The 22359-nt window shown below is 34.1% G+C and overlaps 1 protein-coding gene across 3 annotated transcripts in view; it reads left to right on the top strand.

The window, feature by feature from the left end:
• The first annotated feature begins 4311 nt into the window (after positions 1 to 4311).
• Positions 4312 to 22359, top strand: part of 5-HT2B (5-hydroxytryptamine receptor 2B) — a 71277-nt gene continuing 53229 nt past the window's right edge. For 2 of the 3 annotated variants that reach the window (XM_085655751.1, XM_085655752.1), the window contains exons 1-2: positions 4312 to 4693; positions 9140 to 10076. In XM_085655751.1, coding sequence (XP_085511877.1) covers positions 9578 to 10076 — 499 coding nt within the window. In that variant the 5' untranslated portion in view covers positions 4312 to 4693; positions 9140 to 9577. Of the gene's footprint in view, positions 4694 to 8814; positions 10077 to 22359 lie in introns of those variants that run through there. The other variant, XM_035874270.2, reaches the window with a different exon arrangement.

Raw genomic sequence — 22359 nt, 5'->3', positions numbered from 1 at the left:
GAATCCTCCGTTTTAGTCGCGTCCTCGGGGATGTAGGAACTGGAAGCTGCACGCGACACCAGGTTGGTAATGGAGGTACCGTGTAACACGTTATATCGTTTCCACGAGAAAGCGTTAAACTTACTTAGCAGGATTAGATTGTCCATCGTCAGAACCCAATGGATTTTGAACCGACTAGATGTTCGACTCCAGAAATGTGATACCGTGTTGCCTTAAACAAATTTAATATGCGATATTTCGATTGTTCTTGTATTACGAACAAAACCAAGCCATAGTCTTATCCTAACTAAGTCGATTTGTACATGTTAATAAAAAAATCATTGCCACAGATGTTGTTTTTAGAGCTACTCTAAACAGTTCGAGAATGTTTAATTAACTCGAGAACATTGAAGCGGTCAATAACGAAAATTAGGTCAAATCCGAGACGGTTTTGTTTCCATGCATCGTCAAGATGTTTCAGAATATCGAATAGAAAAATCGGGTCGAGATTATTATTATTGATTACTATTTTTTTTTTTTTTTTTTTTTTTTTTTTTTACGAAATTATCATCTCTTCTTTATCTTCCCTCCTCCTCAACCCTTCGTATCTTTTCTCATAACAACTACGCGACGTCCTTATGAATACGAAAGAACAATTAAAGTGAGATATTCTAATTATTCCCGGTTATATATATATATATATATATATATATATATATATATATATATATTTATATTTATATATTTCTCGGTTATTGAATAACGTCGGATCAGTAAAAATTTCAAAAGAGCCAGCAAAACAAAGGAAACGCTAATGAGATATTAAACATTGTCAATTGCTTTTCTCGTTTAAAGTGGCAATAATATTGAAGCGTTGAGAAAGATCAACGACCTCGAAATCATATTTTTCTTTCTTCGTTAAAACGTTAAATTGTATTATATCATAGAAACGATAATATTTTTTGTAATCTTTACTCGTCAAATCTGATAATTCGGATTAATCGTATATCTTGGAAATTAATTATGAATGACGTTCCGATTCGTTAATAAAATCGATTATTAAGTTCACTTTATATGGATAAAAAGAATTGGCCGTTCGTGCTTCTCGTTTTTCTTTTTCTTTCTTTCTTTTCTTTTTCTTTTTTTTTCTTTCTCTCTTTTCCTTTTTTTTTCGTTCCTTTGAATAAAGAAATTTCAGGATATCTTTTGGATCTTTATGAGGAAATAAGCAAATTTTTTTCATTCGATAGTCGATATCGTATATATCGGATAATTCAATGTTCAGAGAAGAATTCAAAGAGGTTACTAGTCGGTGAGAAAGCACTCCAAACTCGAGGATACGTCGATCGAAAATCTAATGTCGCTTTAACGGTGTTTAAGCGACGTCGTAACCACACCGATCGAGGCATATTATGCAAATTTTGGCCTCGTGAACGAAGCACTCGACTCATGGGCTCAAATGTGTTCTATCTCTCTTTTTCTCTCTCTCTCTTTTTCTCACACACTCTCTCTCTTTCCCTTTTTCATTCTATCATTTTCACGTTTTCCTTTTTTTCTGATTATTTTTCGCTTCGATGCACTTTCGCTTCGTTGTCGGAACATTTAATCTGCATTTGATAAGATTAAATGAGGTATATGCTATCGAATAAATATTCGTTCGCTATAAGACAACAAAATAAATGTATTATAACATATACACATAGATAAAAATAGAAGATCATCAGACGAAAGTTTTCTCTAAAATTAGAAAATATAAATATATCGCATTGAATGTATTTTTATGAAAAGTTAATAAAAAAAAAAAAAAAAGAAAGAAAGAAGAAAATAAAAAGAGAAGAAAAAAGTTATTTTTTCATTTGTATTATCAACTTTTTCATAGAAATTCGATTGGACGATGTTATATATATATATATATATATATATATATATATTTTCACATGTAATTGCGAAGCGACATTATAGAAGATAATGGTAAAGTTTACTCTAACAGTGAAGTTAATTAATGTTTACTTACATGTGTGCATATAGAGAACATCAAGTTCGAGATGATGTCTTCGCTAATACGAAAGACGTAGCCATTTCAACTTCACTCGAACTCGAGTTTACCGAATTTCGAAACCTGTAGCTGGCCGATAAAGTACAAAAGTTTGATAGTACTTTACTTTGGATTTATACGAAATACCGAAGGAGACTCTTATCTTTATCTTACACGTATTTATTAACTAAGCACGTTACAAGTTTTCATTCTTCTTCGTTTCAATCCTTAAATTGTCTCGATCGTTGCATGATACCTCGTTGGATTTCGATTGAAATATATTTTCATTGATATTAAAATTTTCCTTTTTTCTTTTTTTTTTCGCGGACAAAACGCCGAACACGAATCTTCCTCGAGAAACTTGAGAAATATCAAATTTTCTTTATAAAAGGAAAAAAGAAAAGAAAAAAAAATGTCGCGAAAGCAAACACATATATTCTCGTATGGAAAAGAGTCAAAAAAGGAAAAAAAAAAAAAGAAAAAAAAAAAAAAGAAAAGAAGAAACAGGGAAAAAAAAGAGAAAAAAGAAAAAAGAAAGACAAACGGAAGACGATAGAATGTTCGTTTCGTAAAAGGCTTTAATATTTTTAACAAAACTAATATATAACGTATTGATTTTCATTTGAGAAAACGCGAAAAGGAATCATTACGATCGAGATATGAGACAGCAGTTTACCGTGATGCGTTTAATAATCCGAACGCGTTTTCTTGTACGCAACCATTCTCGTAGCAGAATCTGAAAGATCTTGTTTGGTAGTTCACGATGATAGCAGCTGCACAAGATTTAACTCGCACATGCATGCATGTAATAGTCTGCGAATGCTTGCTAGAATTCTCTGAAGCAATTCCGAGTATGCTGTTGGTAGAGATCATAAGTTGGTGTTAGGTGTTAGATTCCGCTTTGTATCGCATTCCATATTCAACACTTCCAATAAACTTCATTCTCTCTCTCTCTCTCTCTTTCTCTCTCTCTCTCTTTTTCTCTTTGTCTTTCTCTTTTTCAGTTTCGATCGTGGCAAACTTAATTTTAATCTTTATTAGCGTTCATCTTAATTAACGATAACGCGAAAGTATACAGTGTTTTTTAAATAATAAAACTTTAAATCAAATTAGCAAATCGATCGAATGGAGTAGATTGAACCATTTATTATTAAAAAAAAAAATTTCCTTTAAGCCTTTTTCGCCGCCTGTTAATAAGTAACACGCATTACATATGGGTATGAATAAGTTGCATACCATAGGGGCTTAAAAAAATTTCTTACTGACAGATGGCGCTTGCCGGCGCAATTATCGACGAAGTATGAAGTGTTGCATAGCACGAGGCACGATAAAAATAAAATATTCGAAGAAATAATTTAAATGTACAATCAGATATATTGGCTCGGTCATATCTCTACGCTTTATCTATTTTTTCCATTAATTTTATTTAATCTTCATGAAGCTTAAACAGCATACGAATAAAAAAAAACTTTAATTTTTGATAAATAAATTTTATGCAAATCGATTAAATCGAGTCATTTAGTCATTTCAAAAAAAAAAAAAAAAAAAAAAAAACCAAAAATAAAAAAAAAGAATTAAATTTCGATGAATACGTAAAAAAGAAAAAAGAAAAGGAATATTTGTTTACCCCAATAAATTTTTCAGATTATATCGAGACTAGAAAAGATTTTTTTCTGATCTAAATGTTTCAAAACAGTGAAAAAAAGAATAAAGAAATAAATAATATAAATAAAAAATAATGAAGAAATGAATAGCAGAAAAAAAAATGAAGTAAGAAAAGAAGTTAGTGGTAAGGAGAATAAAAAGAAGGTCACGTTCGAAGACCGAACAGGTGTCTGGCGTGAATTTGGTGGGCAGTCCGGAGGATACTTTGGGGAGTGAGCGCTTGCGCATCGAAAGGATGCGCGCACCGGTGCATCATGCGCGTTTTGAATGTGTGTTGGCTCGGCTTTTGTAGGGGATGATAGGGACGACATCGTAGCAGAATGGTGGTGGTGGTGGTGGTGGTGGTGGTGGTATAGATGGTATAGTTCTGCTAGTACATTGACGACGCTGTTGCTGGTGGTAATAGTATTGGTGATAGTGGTGGTGGTAGTCGTGGGAGTGGTAGTGGTGGTGGTGGTGAGAGAACGTTAAGGGTGGGATTGGAAGGAAGTATAGGGGTAGGAATGAGGGCCAGTGGGCTAGTAGTCCGCGATAAGACATCAGGAGTGGATCGTCATCGTCGTCGTCGTCGTCGTCGTCGTCGTCGTCGTCGTCGTCGTCGTCATCGTTTCTTCGGTGTCGATCGTCGCGTCAATTACTATAATTCGATTCGTAAATGTTGAAAAATTTCGTTCGTGAAAATTTCATTGAAATAAATTGTTCGTTCGATCGATAGACAGGGTGAGATTTAACTGAGAAAGACAAAAGGATTTTGATAATATCGATCCAATTGATATTTATTTACTTATTATTTGAAAAAAAATTTCTTTTTCAACATTCTTCATCTTAAGGAGAATTTCTCAAAGGAGACAGGTCGATCGGTGCGCGCGAGCGCGCGCACTACCGGCTCACATGTATCATCTATATGTTGTCTCGAAGGAACTTGGAAATACTTGCGGAGGATCGTTCGCCGGATATCAACGAGGTGGCGATCGATCCTTGCTTTACTTTCTAATTGCTTCGATCATGGTGAAAGTACGATTTCTTTTTCTTGTTTTTTTTTTTCTTCTTTTTCCTTTTCTTTCCTTTTTTTTTCTTTTTTCAACGTTCCGACGTTTGCCGAGCGATCGTTCTCTTATAATTTTTATTTTTATTTTATCATTTTCTTTCCTTCTTTCTTTCTTTTTCTTTCTTCGGAAGAAAAAGAGAAAGAAAGATTTTCCGTTTAATTGACTTGAGTGGGATTAGCTCAAGGGGGTGACGATGCCTGTCTATTTTTACAAATGAATTTTCAAAATATTAGAAGCAACGACTCGGACAAACCTTTCTCGTTCAATACGCGATGATTGATGATAATTCTTTCGTTATCGAGTCGATCGGTAAATCGGAAGGGTTGGAAAGGGCTGCCGACATCGAATTAAAAAACTTTTTCATCCGAAGGATACATGCTAAATATTTTTTTTTTCAACTACGTATTTGTGACTCCGATACTCGTGTAGCTGAATGATCGATGATTGGACGTTGATTAATTGGAAATAAGTATTCGTTGTATTCTTTTCGTTAGGTCTCGTAGAACGAATTATGATATTTCATTGTTTTAATTTAAATGAGGAATTATGAAAAAAAAAAGAAAAAAACAAAAGAAAAAATAAGAAAAACAAATTTTCATATTTGTACGTACGTATATAAAATTTTGTGGTATCACAATGCTTACTTTTACTTGTTTTGTTTCGATTAAAAAGAAAGGACAAAAGATAAGAAGTAACAGGAAGGAAGAAATAAGAAAGGAAAAGTAAAAAGAGAAAGAGAAATAAGACGAAAGAAAGAAAAAAAAAAGTTAAGAAAAGTTCGGATCAATCTGCATTGAGAATGTTAATTACTGGCGTGAGATATCGGATCGTCGAAGGAAACAAAGTTTCCTACGGTGAATTAAAAAGTTTTCTTTCTTTTTCTTTTTATATGTGTATATATATATATATATATATATATATATATATATAATATATATAATTTTTTTTTCCTCGAGACTTGTGTGCCAAGAGAAAACTTAGTCTAACTGCGTTCATTTACATATTTCAAGTTGTTTTACCAGTTTTCAAGATCTATCTTTCGGTGAAATCGACAAGAGAGTTGAAAATGTTGGTAATTATTGTATATAATTTTAAAAGAAAAATAAAAGGAAAAAGAAAAAAGGAAGAAGAATGAGAAGAAACAAGAAAAAAAAAAAAAGAAACAAAACAGAGAGAAAAGAAAAGAGAAGGGAAACAATAACAGAAACGAGAAATAAAAAAAGAAAATAAGAGAATAAAGGAAGAATTTCCTTCGTTTAAAAAAAAAGAAAAAAAAAAAAAAAACAACCGTACGTATAGCTGTGCTCTTTTAAAGAATCGAAACTTGTAAGTAGTAATAGGCCAAGTCAGACGTTAAATATATACGTATCGCGAAACTAATCGTCTATTTTCTCGTAATATACGTTTCTACCGTTCTAATTATTCGAAAGTGGCTGTACATATTATGTTGGCACAACATGCGAGAGACATTAATAACGCGCGAACATTGAACGTTTTAATTTAACACGCGTTATCGGCTACTACAATTTCGTAGCTTGATAAACCTTACATAGAAAAAAGAAAGAGAGAGAGTGAGAGAGAGAGAGAGAGAGAGAGAGAGAGAGAGAATGAGAGAGAGATAGAGAGCAAATTTATTTCATGTATATAATACTTGATACCACGGACAAGTCCAATGTTTTTGTCTTTTGGTCCAGTTTGTACCATTGTAAAAACAAATACCGTATTCGTCTACATGAACATTCAACTTTTTGTAGCTTCTTCGTTACTCACTCTCTCTCTCTTTCTCTCTCTCTCTCTCTCTCTCTCTCTTTTTCGTTGCTCGACGAACAATACACGTAGTACAAACACGGTTACATTGTAGTTCTTTTATTTCTGTACGACCACGGGTTTGTTCGTAGATCGTTTGCGAGAGAAGGATTGATTTATCTTGAAAATTAGACTTCGGTTATTTAATATTTTTTTTCTTTCTCCTTTTCTTTTTTTTTTTAACACACACACGCGCGCGCACACACACACACACACACACACATACGCATCGTAAAGAACAAACCAACTATTTAATTTTAGATGATTAACGTTTGCCCTTTCAATTCATTGAATACATTCGATTATAAAAGTGTAGAAATATTTTACAAACGATCTGTGAAAAAGAAAAAAGAAAGAAAAAAAAACAACAACAAGAAAAAGAAACTGAATTAACATAAATTCGATATTTCCTTTCGTTCCTTTTGATTCTTGATATTTTGTACTTTGCCCTATCTTTTTTCTCCCTATCTCTCTTTATTTCTTTGTTCTTTTTTTTTCTTTAATAATAAACAACTACCGTCAATACAGACATACCATCGACCTTATGTGTATATGCATTATATATATATATATATATATTTATATATAATATCCCTTGTTTATTCGAAGTACTGCATTTCACGTGCGTACGAGCTCAGGTAATTTTTTGATGCGCGATCGATATCCGATACGAGCCTTGATATTTGCATACAAAACAGTATTCCGCAGGTTGTCTAGGCGGTTAAATTTTCCGATTGGAAATTCGTAAATTTTGACTGATATCATTTGACGTTATTGCATTTCGTAATTTCACGTATTACTTCTTTCACTTTGTAATATCGCCATTAATTTTGATTACTATTCTTTTTTTTTCTTTCCTTTTCTTTACTCTTTTCTTTTTTTTTCTCGAATCGTCCCGGGTAAACGATTAAAAATTTAATTTCTGTCTTTCTTTATCTCACGCGTGAGGGCATTTTTTTTCTTCCTTCCTTCCTTCCTTCCTTCCTTCCTTCCTTCCTTCTTTCATCTTCAATTTTAATATCTCTTTTTTATTTTTATTTCTTTTACTCTTTTTGCCTTTTCCTTTCTTTTTTTTTTCTTTTTTTTTTCTTTTGATTTTTTTCTTTTTTCATACCTGTCCCGATGATCATACATGTCGCTTATCAATGTTTTCAGCGATCATTGTGATAAGTCAGTTGTGCGATAAAAGCACGATCGATTTGATTCAACAGGTTACGTCGATGTAGGACAGCAAAAAAAAAATTACGTATAGATCCCTCGTTTTCGCAATGATCTATCGAAATTCGAACGAAATAACGTGAATTCAGCCAATACAATTTATCCATAATTCCTTTCTGTCCGATATCTATACCTCGAGGTATAGATGTAGAACGTGTATAAATGTAGAACGAGTATTGTTCCTGGATTAGTGCGTGTTACGATTAGAAATTCAATCGACGAGAGTCGTCCTTTTATTATTTTTTCTTCCTCTCTTCTTCTTATTCTTTTGTTTTCTTTTGTCTCGTTTGGTTTTGTGAAAACGTAACATCGTAGTCATAAAATCATTATTCCTTCGATCTTTGATATTTCCTTAACATCGCGATTAGAATACAAATGTTCTTTGCAATAAAGTGCACTTGTTACGAATTTAAGAGATATCTTGTACCTTGAATGCTCTATTCAACGAATTATTATAGAATAGAATATATATATATATATATATATATATATATATATATATATATATTCTAAACTTGGTGGTATCACGAGAAAACTCATTATTTTCATATATAACGTATCAGCCAAGATAAATATTCTAAACGAAAATATAAGAGAATGTAATTACTCACATTAAAGTTACAAATACGTATTAAAGTTACAAATAAATAATATAGAAAATTAATTAACGAAAGGAGATATCGTTCGATCAAATATTTTCATAATCTCGCAACGTTCCCGATAATATGAAAATTTGTCAATCCTTTTCAAGTTTTCTTTTTTCTTTCTTTTTTTTTTACATTACGTACATCGCCGTAACGATTTCGACACGCTTTTTGGATATTTTCAAAGCACGCGGAAGGTAATATCTCTTAGCGAAAATGTTTCGTTTTATCCGGTTGCAGCGGCCTCGTTACCGCTGGGCGTTCTTTTTTTTTTTTTCTTTTTCTTTTTTTCATAACCGCAGGACGAAAAAAAAAAGGAAAGAAGAACAAAAAAAGAAGAGAAAGAAAAAGAAAAAAAAAAAAGAAAAGAGAAAGGAAAAAAGTAAATATCGTGTTCCATCGTGAAAAGAACGGGATGAAATAAAATTTAGAAGAAGAAAGGGGCAGCATAAGGGAAGGGGGTGGTTTAGCGATATTTTTCGTAGTCGAGCTACGCGCTGCCGTTGTTAGTGTGTTAGTGTGAAGCTAACGGTCGCTCGGAGCGTCGGCACGTTTCTCCGCGTTTATAAAATTGAACAAATGAAAAGGATGGAAAGAGAAGAGAAAAATCGAAATAGAAAAAAGAAAATTAAAGAAAAAAAAAGAAAAAGGAACGAAAAAAAAAAAAGAAAATCGAAGAGAAAAGAAAAAAAGTAAGAATAACAATAGGGAAACGAGTGAAACAATCGAATTTGCAATTTCAGCGGGCGTAACGATTGATCGAACGAATTATGAGAGGATTAGGATGCGTTGGTACGGCAAAGAAGAGGGCGGAGCTTTTGGAACAATATCGTCTTACCGGATTCGTTAAAAGTTCGTCGTGAAGAGCGTCGTTGCTGTTTTGTTGATGTCTTCTTAGAAAGGAGCCAAGTTTCGATAGAAGGCGAATATTTCCAAGTGCGTTGATCTCTTAAGAGAGATAAAGAGAAACAGAGAGAGAGAGAGAGAGAGAGAGAGAAGGAGAAAGAGAGAGAAGAGGAAACAAAAGAAGAACAAAGAGAAGAAGAAGGAGAAGGAGTGACAAAGTTAGAAAGAAAGAGAAAGATAAAGAGAAAGAAAGAGAGAGAGATAGAGAGAGAGAGAGAGAGAAAAGAGTGTCGTGCAATTGAAGAGAATCGTGTTGAAATTCGCGTCCTTGTGCGATGATTCCGGTATCGATGATTCCAATGATCGAGTTTGAAAGAGTTGAACCTTACGAGGGCTTCTTACTGGAGTCTTTCGAAGTGGAGAACATGTCGTCGTTGATGAACGTCAAGTCCGACGGTGGTGAGACAGTGCGATCGGTCGTGAAGAGAATATTTAACAAGAGTGATTACGAACTGAAGATCGTCCTCGAGAACGACGGTACCGGTGTAGGAGGAGTAGTAGCAGCTGCAACAGCAGGAGGTGGTGGAGGAGGTGGAGCTGCTGGAGGTGGTGCGCGCACCGACGTAGACAACGACGGACTGAACAATTGGTGGGCGATGCTAGCATTGGTTCTGGTCGTGGGCACGGCAGCAGGAAATATTTTGGTCTGCCTTGCCATAGCCTGGGAGAAGAAACTTCAAAACGTTACAAATTATTTTCTGATGAGTCTTGCCATAACCGATCTCATGGTCGCCATCTTGGTAATGCCTCTGGGCATTCTCACTCTCGTTCGAGGTAAGACTTCGAAGGAGATTGAATTCTCCTTAATTTTAATATAATTGAAACTCTAATCGACTTTTTAATTTTTCATCGACAATTATTCCAAAACATACGGTACAATTCGATAACGTCATCCTGTGTAACTAATAACTTTACATTTATAATGATCATAGATTAGACCTGTTTTTAACGTTATCTATATTAATCGAGGAAATGATGAATTCCCATGGGGAATTTATACGAGTTGCGTCTATTATGGAGAGAGAAAGAGAGAGAGAGAGAGAGAGATATACTGTTTAAATATTCGGCAAGATGTAATACCCCTGTCCCATACGTCGTAGTTACACATAATTATTCACGTTTGATCGGATCGGACATGTCAATTATTTATTGACACGATGCTTCGCTCGGTTTGACGTTTCGGATTATTCCTAATTAACGTCTCTCATACGAGACGATCGTTCTCCCAGCATATTTTTCACTTTTTCTATATTACCGAAATAATTCTATGGTATTATATATGCGATGCGTAAGACGGGAAGGGGATAATCCCTCTCATGTCTCGTTTTTCACTTGGTCATTAATCTTTATGGTGCAACCAAAAGCAACGCTTGGTGCATTCAATTCGCGTTAGATTATAAGTAATGGAAAACACGGATATTCTACCCTAGTGGAACGATAGCTGTACATCGGCAGTAGGTTGCGCGCAAGATTGAAAAGCGTGCCGGATTTATTTGCCTTGTTCCACTGACGGTCTTTCTCTCTTAAACGCTTTTCCCAATTCACTATAGATCTCGAGGATCGTCTGAACGAACCAAACGAAGATAAAGTACGGAGATCAAAGATTTTTTTTGGATATTTATTACGACCTGATCTGGATGTCCGTTCGTGAGAAGTAGAAAAAATAATTAAAAAAAAAAAAAAAAAAAAAAAAAAAAAAAAATAGAAAGAGAATAGAAATAACGAATGATCGTAGACGATAAATGATAGCTAATACAGAGTCCAATTGAAATCCTTAGCCGTGGTCGGGCTATAAACTTTATGGTGAGCCATTGAAATCTTCATCAACTTGATGCATTTTCCAATAATGGACGACGAACTTTTTTTCACGTGATGCATAGCACGAATTCGTATTTCCTTTTGTACCGAGATTGTCCCTTGTCCTCGAATGTTCCAATCAAGATTTACCGAATGAAAGAGAAAGAAGGAGAAAGAGAGAGAGAGAGAGAGAGAGAGAGAGAGAGAGAGAGAGATAAAGAGAGATAAAGAGAGATAAAGAGAGAAAAAGACTAACTCGACTCGTAAACGGTCAAATAACGTGCAAAATATCGTTGAGATTGGAATTTAGAAGGACTCCTCTTCGTCTTGCTTTTACGTAAGCTAACGAGAATTAATGCGGCCTCGTATTCTCGAATCGACGAAGAACGTCGAATTTACTTCCTTTTGGACTCGAGAGTTCACTTTCGAAAGAACCAATAAGAAGAACCAGTCAAGTAGACTCCTTCGAGTGGTACTCCATCCTATTCGACTTACGATAAAATTTCGTTCGTTTCTTTTATCTTTTATTAGTTTTAATCAAAAAAGAAATTTAACAATTAAAAAAGATATCTGATATTTAATCGAGAATATTCATTGAATCGTTATTACAATAGAAAAATGATCTTTTGAATATATACCATCGAACGATATACGTATCTATTGATTGATTTTCATTAAATACAAGTAATTGAAATAATCAAAAAGAACATGAATGAGATTCTCTCTTTGTAAAATCATCCTTATTAGAGATTCATTGTGTAGTTTTTATGCATAAATGAAAGATACATATATTCGAATCGTTTTTAAAAGTTGATTTTATATATTGTCAGTCTTATTCGAGAGATGTTATGTTCTTGTTGTCATGTTTCTTTTTTTTTTTTTTTTTTTTTATTAAGATACATCGTTTATACGCACACGTTTAAAACGATTTAACACTTAGAACGGGACATTTGTCTGTAGACTTCGAAGGGATTATCTTGCAATATCATTTGTGAGCAAGAGAGAGAGAGAGAGAGAGAGAGAGAGAGAGAGAGAGAAATGCGCGATGCAGTTTTATCCTTTACGAAAGAGTTGAGGAAATGTTCTTTCTTAACGTTAAAGTGATTGATCATAACCCAGGCATATCAGTGTCAAATAATGCGCTTTCAGCTTGGCTCGAAGATCTACTTTATTTTTCTCTTTCTATCTCTGTCCTCTCTCTCTCTCTCTCTCTCTCTCTCTCTTACTCTCTCTTTTTCCTCCTCTAAGGATCCGACTTGAAGAGCCATCCGTCCGTTCTCGACACCCTTCGAGTGTCACTCAAGCTTGTGGAGGGAGAGGGCGGGGGAGGAAGGGCATCGATTAAGTTCAATGAAAATCAAAAGATTATTAACCAACGAATAAACGGATAAACTTTAGGATTTGGGAATAAACCCAAATGGAAAATAAAAAGTCTCTCTTCGATTCGTTAGTTTCTATCGATGGAGAAGGATTACCGTTTTGTTAGTTACCGTTTCTGTAATCTCTTCGATACTGAAAGGATCAACTCCGGGTATTCGTTCCAATGAAATGGCCCCTATAGATAACAAAACCGATCGATAAAAAGCAACGAATATTACTCCTCCTTCATGAAACATTTCCGTTCGATGTTAATTTCTATCGATTTGTTATACCACGTCCTCTTCCTACTCCCCATCCCTCTCGCTTTTATTAGTTGTCCATTCTTGTTAATGTCCTATCGTTCCAATGTCCATCGAATTTTCTCTTATCAATATACTCGATAAAATCGTACGTTTAGATTCGCTATATTATCTTTAGGCGTTTGAATGATTAAACGTCTTTTTCTTTTTTCTTTTTTCTCTCTTTTTTCTTTCTTTCTTTCCTTTGTCTCTTTCTTGTTTTCATTCTTGCACGCGTGTACGTGCGTGTGTTTCTTTTTTATTTGTATAACGATGAATGAAAAAAGAAAGAGAGAAAGAGAGAGAAAGAGAGAGAGAGAGAGAGAGAGAGAGAGAAAGAGAAAAAAAGAAAATGAAAAGAAAAAATTGTAAATACTAGGTAAGTACATGGAAATGAAAGAAAATAAAGAAAATGACGAGTAGTCGGATTTTTAGAAGAAATAAAGAAATAGAAAGAGAGAGAGAGAGGGAGAGAAGAGAGGGGGGGAAGAGAGAGAGAGAGAGAGAGAGAGAAATAAAAAAAATAGAAACGTTTCTGTTGCATTAGACTTTTCTTTCTCTTTCTTATGTTTGGTATGACTTCAGGGAACAATATTTACCGTCGCTACATTATTCAACGATAACATCGTATCTCACGTGTTTCTCTATGCGTTGCATGTTAAGAAATGCAGACGTATGATTCTTTTCTCTCTCTCTCTTTTTCTCTTTCTCTTTCTCTTCTTTGTCGACTCTTAGAAACTTTTTTATTTTTCACTTTTTACGGCCCATTTTTCTTTTTCATAGAATAACATTCGTCAGTCGATTCATGAGACGTGCGTGTCTCATTTTTCTCTTCTCGATTGTTTCATCGAACAGGAAACACAAATAGTTGGTAAAGCTTGCTCACGCAATGCAGACCTATTTGGATCGACTAATGTCGTTAGTAAGTATTCTTCGTGCATAAAACATTGGCACACCTATTAAAGAGAATGTACATTATATAACGTAGAATAATTTTTATTTATTTTTACAAGTTAAATATATTAATTTTTCCTTGAAATATTTGAAGGAAAAGAAAAAAGAAAAAGAGAAGCGAACGATCCAATTGAATTGTGCAAATATTTAATTTTCGAAATGCTTTGTGAAAATGTGTGAGAAAAAATTCGTTATATAAAAAAATGGTATCGTTCTCGATCTTCCCAGTGATCTCGCATGATTAATGGGGGTTGCGGATGAAGGGTGTATGGAGAGTGCACCGACTGGTGTACTCGAGACTCTCGATACAACAAGTGTCCATGGCAATGAAGCGTTTTGCTCGGTATAGTACACTGTCGAAACAGTACAGCGCTTATGACGGGACCGACGTAAAAGTCAAGAGATTTTATAAGAGGTTCTTCACCATTCTTCTATTTGCACATTCGTGTTGGAAAAGAGAGATGTATAAAATTGTCAGTTAACAAAACCGAGAGTGTGTTCGTTATGTAAACGATCTAAATAAATAAAATATCAACGATCAGATAATTGTTTTTCTTTTCTTTTTCTTTTTTTTTTTCTCTCTCTCTCTCTTTTTCTTTTTTTTTTCTTTTTGAATATGCAAATCGATCGATTAATTTGTAACAATTTATTACGTTTGTTATTAATCTTTTAGATTCAGTTTAAAATTAAATCAATAAAATTTATTAAATGATACTTTATCTTTTCAAGGATAAACTTTAAGGGACAACCACGTATGAGATTATTTCATTGTGGTTAAACAAGAAATGTATTTCATGATTAAAGTTAGAAATAATTCCGAACGTCTTTCGTTTTGAACATTTTCACAAATAAACTAGTATTAGCCATGTAAAGTAACACGTATAAGAGGACGGATCACATGTCATCCCGATGGATATTCAACCTTTGCGGCTGGCATAACGTCACCAACAACATGTCCGGCAACGAGACGACGCCGACTAGCCTGTTTATCAAATTTGCTTTTCGTTCTGGTTTGCTTTCGTTTTTGCTTAGATGGGAATGCACGAAGGCGCTTTCTCGACATTTTTGAAAAATGCGAGACAGCCGTCTACGTTGCTCCAACCTTATCCCGAATTAATGTCCTTTCCTAGGGTAGTCTGAAAAAGAGCCTCCATTTTGCCTCGACTAAAAAGCTACGTTACCTTTTTCTTTGTTTCTTTTTTTTTTTTTTCTTTCTGATTCCTTCTTTTTTCTTTTCCTTCCTTTTCAATGATCCTTTCGTCTTTCTCTTAATTGAAATTCATTAATCCTTTGTTTATGAACATAACATGGGTTCCGTTATTTCTTTTTTTTTTTTTTCTTTCTATTTAATCGATCGCTTTAATCCAATCGTCCGATTGTTTCGTCAATTATGCGACGAAAGAAAAAGAAAGAAAGAAAGAAAGAAAGAAAGAAAGAAAGAAAGAAAAAAAAGAAAAAAATAAAATGAAAGGAACGTCACGTCATGACGAACGATACACGGTTTGGAAAATCTATCGATGAAAAAAGTCGCTCGTATTAACGTCAAAGCGCCTATCGCATTTGTCGCTTTAACGTTTATTTATTAGCGCGGTTCGTTTAAAATTCGGAGAATGTAATTATTATCAGGACTCAATATTGCGCACCGGGGAATTTGAGTGCGATAACGAAGAGTGAGTATGCTTGTTGTTGACGCTGTTCGTGATGTTTTAAATATATCGACCGCTATTTGAAGTCATTCGGGTTGCTAATTAAAAATTAACGCTCGTCGAAACCCGCCAGTTTTCTCTCTCTCTCTCTCTCTCTCTCTTTCTCTCTTTCTCTCTCTCTCTCTCTCTCTCTCTCTCGTTCTCTCTTTTTCTTTTTCATTGGCGTCATTGCGGTAATGCGTTTCATTAATTTTACGCTCGAAATCGTTACGAGTTCGTCTCTGACAAATGTCAAAATGTTTTCGACCGTATATCGTTCTTTTCATTTTCGTCGAAGTCGAAATTTACTCCTATTTTTAGTTCTCTTCCGAACGATTGGTTTAATGCCTGTAAAATGTTCATAAATTTCGGAAAAAAGAGAGAGAGAGAGAGAGAGAGAGAGAGAGAGAAAGAAGGAAGTTCGACGAACTCTTTGTCATACACACACATACATACTCTTTCTCTCTCTTTTTTTTCTCTGTAATGTTCGATAATAACAGAACGGAGAGCACATTAGTGTTAATGGTTGTCGATTTATCGATTAACGCCTACTTTTTAGGCGTATCAATCAAGCTGCCCTCGAATGATGGCGACTAGATTGCTCGGCCAACATTGTCGTGATGGTAATGCGATTGTTGCAAAATTGTGTGGACTCTTGGAAGCTACTCACTTTTTTCTTTTCTTTTTTTTTCTTTTTCCTCCTCTTCTTCCTTTTTTTATTTTTTTCAGTCTCTGACGTCAGGAGAAAGAGAGAGAGAGAGAGAGAGAGAGAGAGCATACGAAGGTAATGCGAGACGAGCGCGAATTATTAGCACGAAAGCTAGAACGAACAAGGTAATGACGTTAAATCGTGTGGGCGAATTAAGATTAGCGTGAACGCGATACCTTTAATGGTTTCTGGGAAAGGGTGCGTGTACAAAATGAGATGATATCGTATTTAAATATGAATGATATGCGAAAACTCCTTGAAAATAATAAATGCAAGCTCCTGGATAATACGAGTTCATACATATCATTGTGATGGCGTTCGTTAAAATGGAATATAACAAATGGTTTGAGCTCAATGCAACTAAATATGATAAATAAAGAGAGTAAGTCCAATTTGTTGTTATATACCTTTGTCTTTTGTTTCATTCATCGTTAGTTCCTGGCGCGTAGGCGGATAGATACACTACATTTCTATTCATTGTTCGTTATCAATGCAATTTTTATCAGTCGAAAAAATGGAGAATGCAATTTTCACTGGCAATCGACGTTGTTAAGATATCCTTACGTCTTTAGAACAGAAAGCAGGTAGAAGGAGAAGATAGAAGGAATGAAAAAGTGCCGAGGTAAGAAATCGTAAAGGTCTTTCTCTTTCCTACAAATTGGCCACTTAAGTTAGCCGTGAATTTTCTTTCACGTTATTCATCCAAATCATCTGTCTGCGGGATGGCTGACCAATTTTTATAAGCCCTAACCACGAGAAAGGATGGCCCATCAATCTCGGTTCTTCAAGATTCTACTATTTGTTTTAGTAACCAACTTCCCTTTTGCTTTTCTTTCCTTCAATTCGATTTGATCCATTTTTAAACCGGGGAAACTCTCGCGAGAACGATCGACGATTAAAATTCTATCAACGTTCGTTTTCTTTCCTTCTTTCCGCTTTTCTTTTTGCTTTTCTTTTTTCTTTATTTCCTCTTTTTTCTTTCTTTTTTTTTTTTTTTTTTTTAACCATTTCCTTCCTCCCGCACACTTTTTTTTTTCTTTTCTAAGAGAGAAACCTAAGGGATATCGGTTTTTTCAATTTTTAAATTTACTCTCAGACCCTCTAAAGAAATCAATTAAATCCTTGAATCCTTCAGGCACACGAAGTAAATGTTACATTGATATTAAAGTTTAGAGCAAGATTGACGCTTAATATTTGCAATATTTAACAATCCCGAAGCAATGTTAATCAAAATTTAACGTATAGTATGGTCGAACAACGTAGAAAATTACATGTAAGTGTATCCATTTGAACGCATGTAATATATAAATCGCATATCTAGTAAAAGTTATACTTACTCGTTACGATTGACTATAAAAGTGGTCTAATGGACGTATCGCTATAAATGGAACGGTAATGTTATACGAATGGTTATAGTTGAAACTCCTCTTATACCATTCCTACGTGTTACTACTATTTACTTAGTTACCTTATCGAGTTTTCTAAGATCTCTTTTACATTACGAATATCTGATATGATTTATGGTACTGTGGCTGTGATTTCAGTATATTTTATAAATAAAGAAATACATAGATATCTAATTAAATAGATAAGGTAGACGTATATCCGTACTCTGAGAGAAAAAGATCAAAGGAAGAATCCGAGAGGGAAGGAGTAAGATAAATTTAGAATATTTTGAACGAGATCGCAAATAAATTCGCGAGAAAGGTCATTTACTCAGCGTTTGGTCAGTTTTGGTACATTGATACATTGCCAATGATTATGGTAAATTACGGCATTTTGTTAAAGGAAACTCCGTCGGTGGTTCGTAGGGCCTTATTCGCGTGATAAGAAGTTTTACGAGGCATGAAAGGAGATCGACATCCCTTTGTCGCCTTAAGAAACGCCACCCCCCTCCTCCCTCTCCCCCTCTCCCCCTCTCCATCTCCTCCCCTCCATGAATAATGGATCAGTCTTTGAGAAACGATTTCATTGTAAATCGAGCACAATCGTTTCGGCTGGTTTTCAACCATCAGTGGTAAAAGTGATCGGACTTGTTCAGTGAGAGACATCGAAATCGACTCGGAGAGAAATAGTAAGAGTTAGGTACCACGAACGAACAAAGATATGCTCTCTTATTCTTAAACGAAATCTAACCCAGCCAGCCCCTTCTCCCCTCCCTATCCCCCTTCCATCTCGTTTTTCTCTTTTCGAGGATACTCGTTTCTGTTCTGTTAGAGCTGACATATGTATGATACGTGACGTATCCCATGTGTCTGACTTGATACGTGGCCGATGTCAAAAGGATCATCATGGAAAAACTATTGTCAACGATTTACTTCATAATCTTTCTTTTTTGCTCTCGTAATACATATATATATATATATATATATATATATATTTTTATTTACCTTGCTCTCTCTCTCTCTCTCTCTCTCTCTCTATCTCTCTATCTCTCTATCTATCTCTCTTTATTTTTCTTTCTTTCCGTAGATTTCGAACTTTGCTCCCTCGATCACGAAGTAATCTGTTACCCGCTGCCCCCACCCCCCGTCCCTTCGCCCCCCCTTTTTTTTCTAAAGAAAAAGGATGAAATCAATTTTTTCTTCCTTTTCTTTTTTTTTTTTCCTTATATATCTTGTCATTCTTTCGTGAACTCAGAACGTAAAAGAGAAGGGAGAAAGAAGAGGAAGTGGAGAAGGAAGACGGAGAGAGAGAGAGAGAGACTGTAATTGTCAAGAGCAGAACAGTCACCGATCGAACGGTACCTTCTTTCACAAGAAATTCTTGTTATCTAAGCGAGAAAAGGATAGAGAATGTTCTATTCGAAGTAGGTTCGACCCTTATCATGCGTTCCAGAGACAGGCCGACGTTTCTACATAGTTCGGTATGGAGGAAGGAAAAAAAAAAAAGATAGGATAGGAAAGGAAAAAAAAAAAATAAAAAGAAAAAAAGAAAAATGAAATTAAAAAAAAATAAAAAAGAAAGAAAAAAGAAAAGAAAAATAGATTTAAAAAAAAAGGAAAATGAAAAGGAAGAAGAAGAAGAAGAAGAAGAAGAAGAAGAAGAAGAATCGGCGTGCTTTTTTCTTCTCTCTCTCTCTCTCTCTCTCTCTTTTTTTCTTTTTTTTTCTTTTTTTTTTTTTTTTTTTTTCTTTTTGTTGAAAGTTAGATTGCAAAATTCTCCTGCACTTACACCGTAATACGAGAGTTCGAGAAAATGGGAAGAGTTTTGTAGAACGTAAATTAGTCTACCTTCTTCGAATTTGTTTTATAATTTTCATCCCCTTTCATTTTCTTTTAATATCTTTTTCACCTTAATCTCATGCGAAAAAATTTTCCTTTTGAAGGAAAATTGGATTGTCAGGTATGTTTTAACAAATGCATTTACATATGTATGATACACATACACACACACACACACATATATATATATATATATCATACACAGAATCAGATTTATATATATATATATATATGTATAGATAGATAGATTTATATATTTATATTTTATACATGTATGTGTATACAAAATTATATAAATCGTATCGTAATCTATTCAAAGGAAGTTTGATAATTTAATAAGATTATCCCTTTAAGATCTATACATGGGCACGTCGAAGAGCAGAATCCGAATTAAATTGCTATGATAGACTTGGTCCCTGTCGTCTCTAGTGTCTATATGTCTATATACCCTAGTCAAACCCTAGACTCAATACCTCAAGTTCGAAGTATTCCTACATGCGTAGGAACGGTTAATTGTAAATCCGAGGCTAGCAACTGGGTTACCTAACATCGCACACGATCCAAAGCAAGTAGCTGATACACGAAAGCTCATCAATGTCTTACCTGTCAAGGATTTAATGAACCTGACCTTTCTCTATTCCCAAGTAATAACATCTCGCGTAATCTTGTTTTATTAAAATCGATACCTCGAACTTTATATATCGAGTATTTGGAATATATTTTTTTTCTACTTCTTTTTGTTTGTTCATTTATTTCTTTCCTTTAGAAAAACAACAAAATCGTCTGCAACGAATAATAATAATAATAATAATAATAATAATAATAATAATAATAATAATAATAATAATGATTGCATCCGTATCGACGAATCATAATTTCTTTAAGTTCTTCAAATGACAGAGAAGTATTGCGAATGTTTCTAATCTTCATCTAGCTTAGAGTTCCGTCGTAGTAATCGTGCCAACTATTCCCATCGACAATGATTACCATCGACCTTCGCAATACTAGTCGATTCCGCTAGCTTAGCACTAGTAGTAACATCGAATTTGTAATTTCCTTCGGTAAGACCGATGTTCAAGCGAAGAACGATTATTCGATTATGATCGTTACATCGGCATTTTATACATATAACTATACCCATTACAGACATTTTAAAAAGTTTTTTCGAGGATCTTCCGGTTGAGTGAACTTCGATCGAAAAAGCGATTGACGTAGATAGTTTTTGGAAAAAGCTTCAGGGGGTTACTCAAAAAGCTTTTTACATTTCCTGAATGTCACATAGCGCAACGGGGACAAAAAGTTTCCTCGTTATATGAACAATTTTCCTGGAACAAGAAGAGAGAATTATAAAAAAAAAAAAAAAAAAAAAGAAAAGAAAAAAGAAATAAAAGAAAAAAGGAGAAAAGAAAAGAAAAGAAAAAAAAGACGGAAAGAAAACGAAAAAAGAAAAAATAAATGAAAACAAAAAAAAAAAAAAAGAGGAGAAGACAAGGAACAAGAAGATGAAAGGAGAAAGAGGAGAAGCGAAGAGATAAAAAAAAAAAAAAAAAAGAAAAAGCAAAAGACAGAGGAATTTGTCTCCGCATAGTTATCGTGAAAGTTAATCAACGTGACAACAGAATATCGTTAGTCGATCGCGGAGCGATAATCGGCCGTTTAATTAGGGGGGGTTGGTTCTTGCGGATAGCCTATTGGGTGCAATACCGCATTCCATAGTAAACCAGATATCGGTAACTCGCTATTAGATGGTCTATACGTTGTATCGATTACGTACGATAATCAAGGACGATTTCGAAAATGGAATTTCTTAAGAATTTACAATTAAATTCTCTTATCCCTTTTTACTCTTATTATATTTTTTCTTCTTCTTCTTCTTCTTCTTCTTCTTCTTTTTCTTCATTTTTTTTTTCCCCTTCTCCTTTTTTGCTTTTCTTTCTTTTTTCATAGTTTGATACACACAAGTTTAGATACTTAATTTTAATAGGGATCAATCGAGATGAGAGAGGTAGAGAGAGATAGAGAGAGAGAGAGAGAGAGATTCTTAAAGGATTGAATTTGATTATAGGGATATTGTATTCTCTATGTTACAGTCGAGATAGCTAGAGAATATCGAACGCAGAGAACGATGATGAATATTCATGTACGGAAACACTTTTGTTGTTTTAATAAAATCGTAAAATATTTTTTCCACTTCGAATCCCGCACAATCGCTCCCATTAAAGTCGCCTCTCCCAAAATATATATTCGAACGAAACAATATACTGTAGAAATATATTACATAATGTATATTTACGCGTTAAAGATATCAAGTGTCACCAATTGAAACTAATTTCCGATAAAGCAATGAAATATAAAATTTATCGTCGAGTATGAAAAAAAGGAAGGGGGAAAATAAATTTAAGTGATTTTTTTTTCTCTTCTTGTCTTTTTTTTTTTTCTTTTTTCTTTATTCCTTTTTTGTAATTTTTTTTTCTTTTCTCTTCCTCTCTCTTCCTCTCTCTTTCTCTCTCTCTCTCTCTCTCTCTCTCTTTCTGTTTCCACGTAGATATATTGGAAAAACTGATTTTCATAACGGAGATAATTTACGGACACGCGATCGTACGTTGTAGCTCGGGGGAGGAAATTTGACAGATTACAGTTTATTCCCTAAAATAGTACCTATAACGTAGCCGATAGCTAAATCATATTCACGCGTTACATTATTCATGCTCTTTCCCACGTATCCAACAGAAATGATGTGAATATATATATATATATATATATATATATATATATATATATATATAATAGAAAATAATATAAAATACGTTAAGTGGATTATAACTTAACAAAATTTTAATTGTATTATATTAAAATCGTAAACGCATAATAAAGGCAAGAGTACGAGTCAAGAACACGGATTATACACGTTTTATACTGTGGAAAACAGACACAGGGGTGCAGTAAAGGAAAAGAAAAAAAGAAAAAAAAAAAGAAAAAAAAAGAAAAAAAAGAGAAAAAAAAAAGAAAGAGAAGAAATTGAAAATAAGT

The sequence above is a fragment of the Vespa mandarinia genome, chromosome 3 (genome assembly GCF_050613455.1).
Source record: "Vespa mandarinia isolate Hongniang chromosome 3, ASM5061345v1, whole genome shotgun sequence".
NCBI lineage: Eukaryota > Metazoa > Arthropoda > Insecta > Hymenoptera > Vespidae > Vespa > Vespa mandarinia.
Note: the sequence above shows the minus strand (reverse complement) of the source record. Positions and strands in the feature narration are given on the sequence as shown.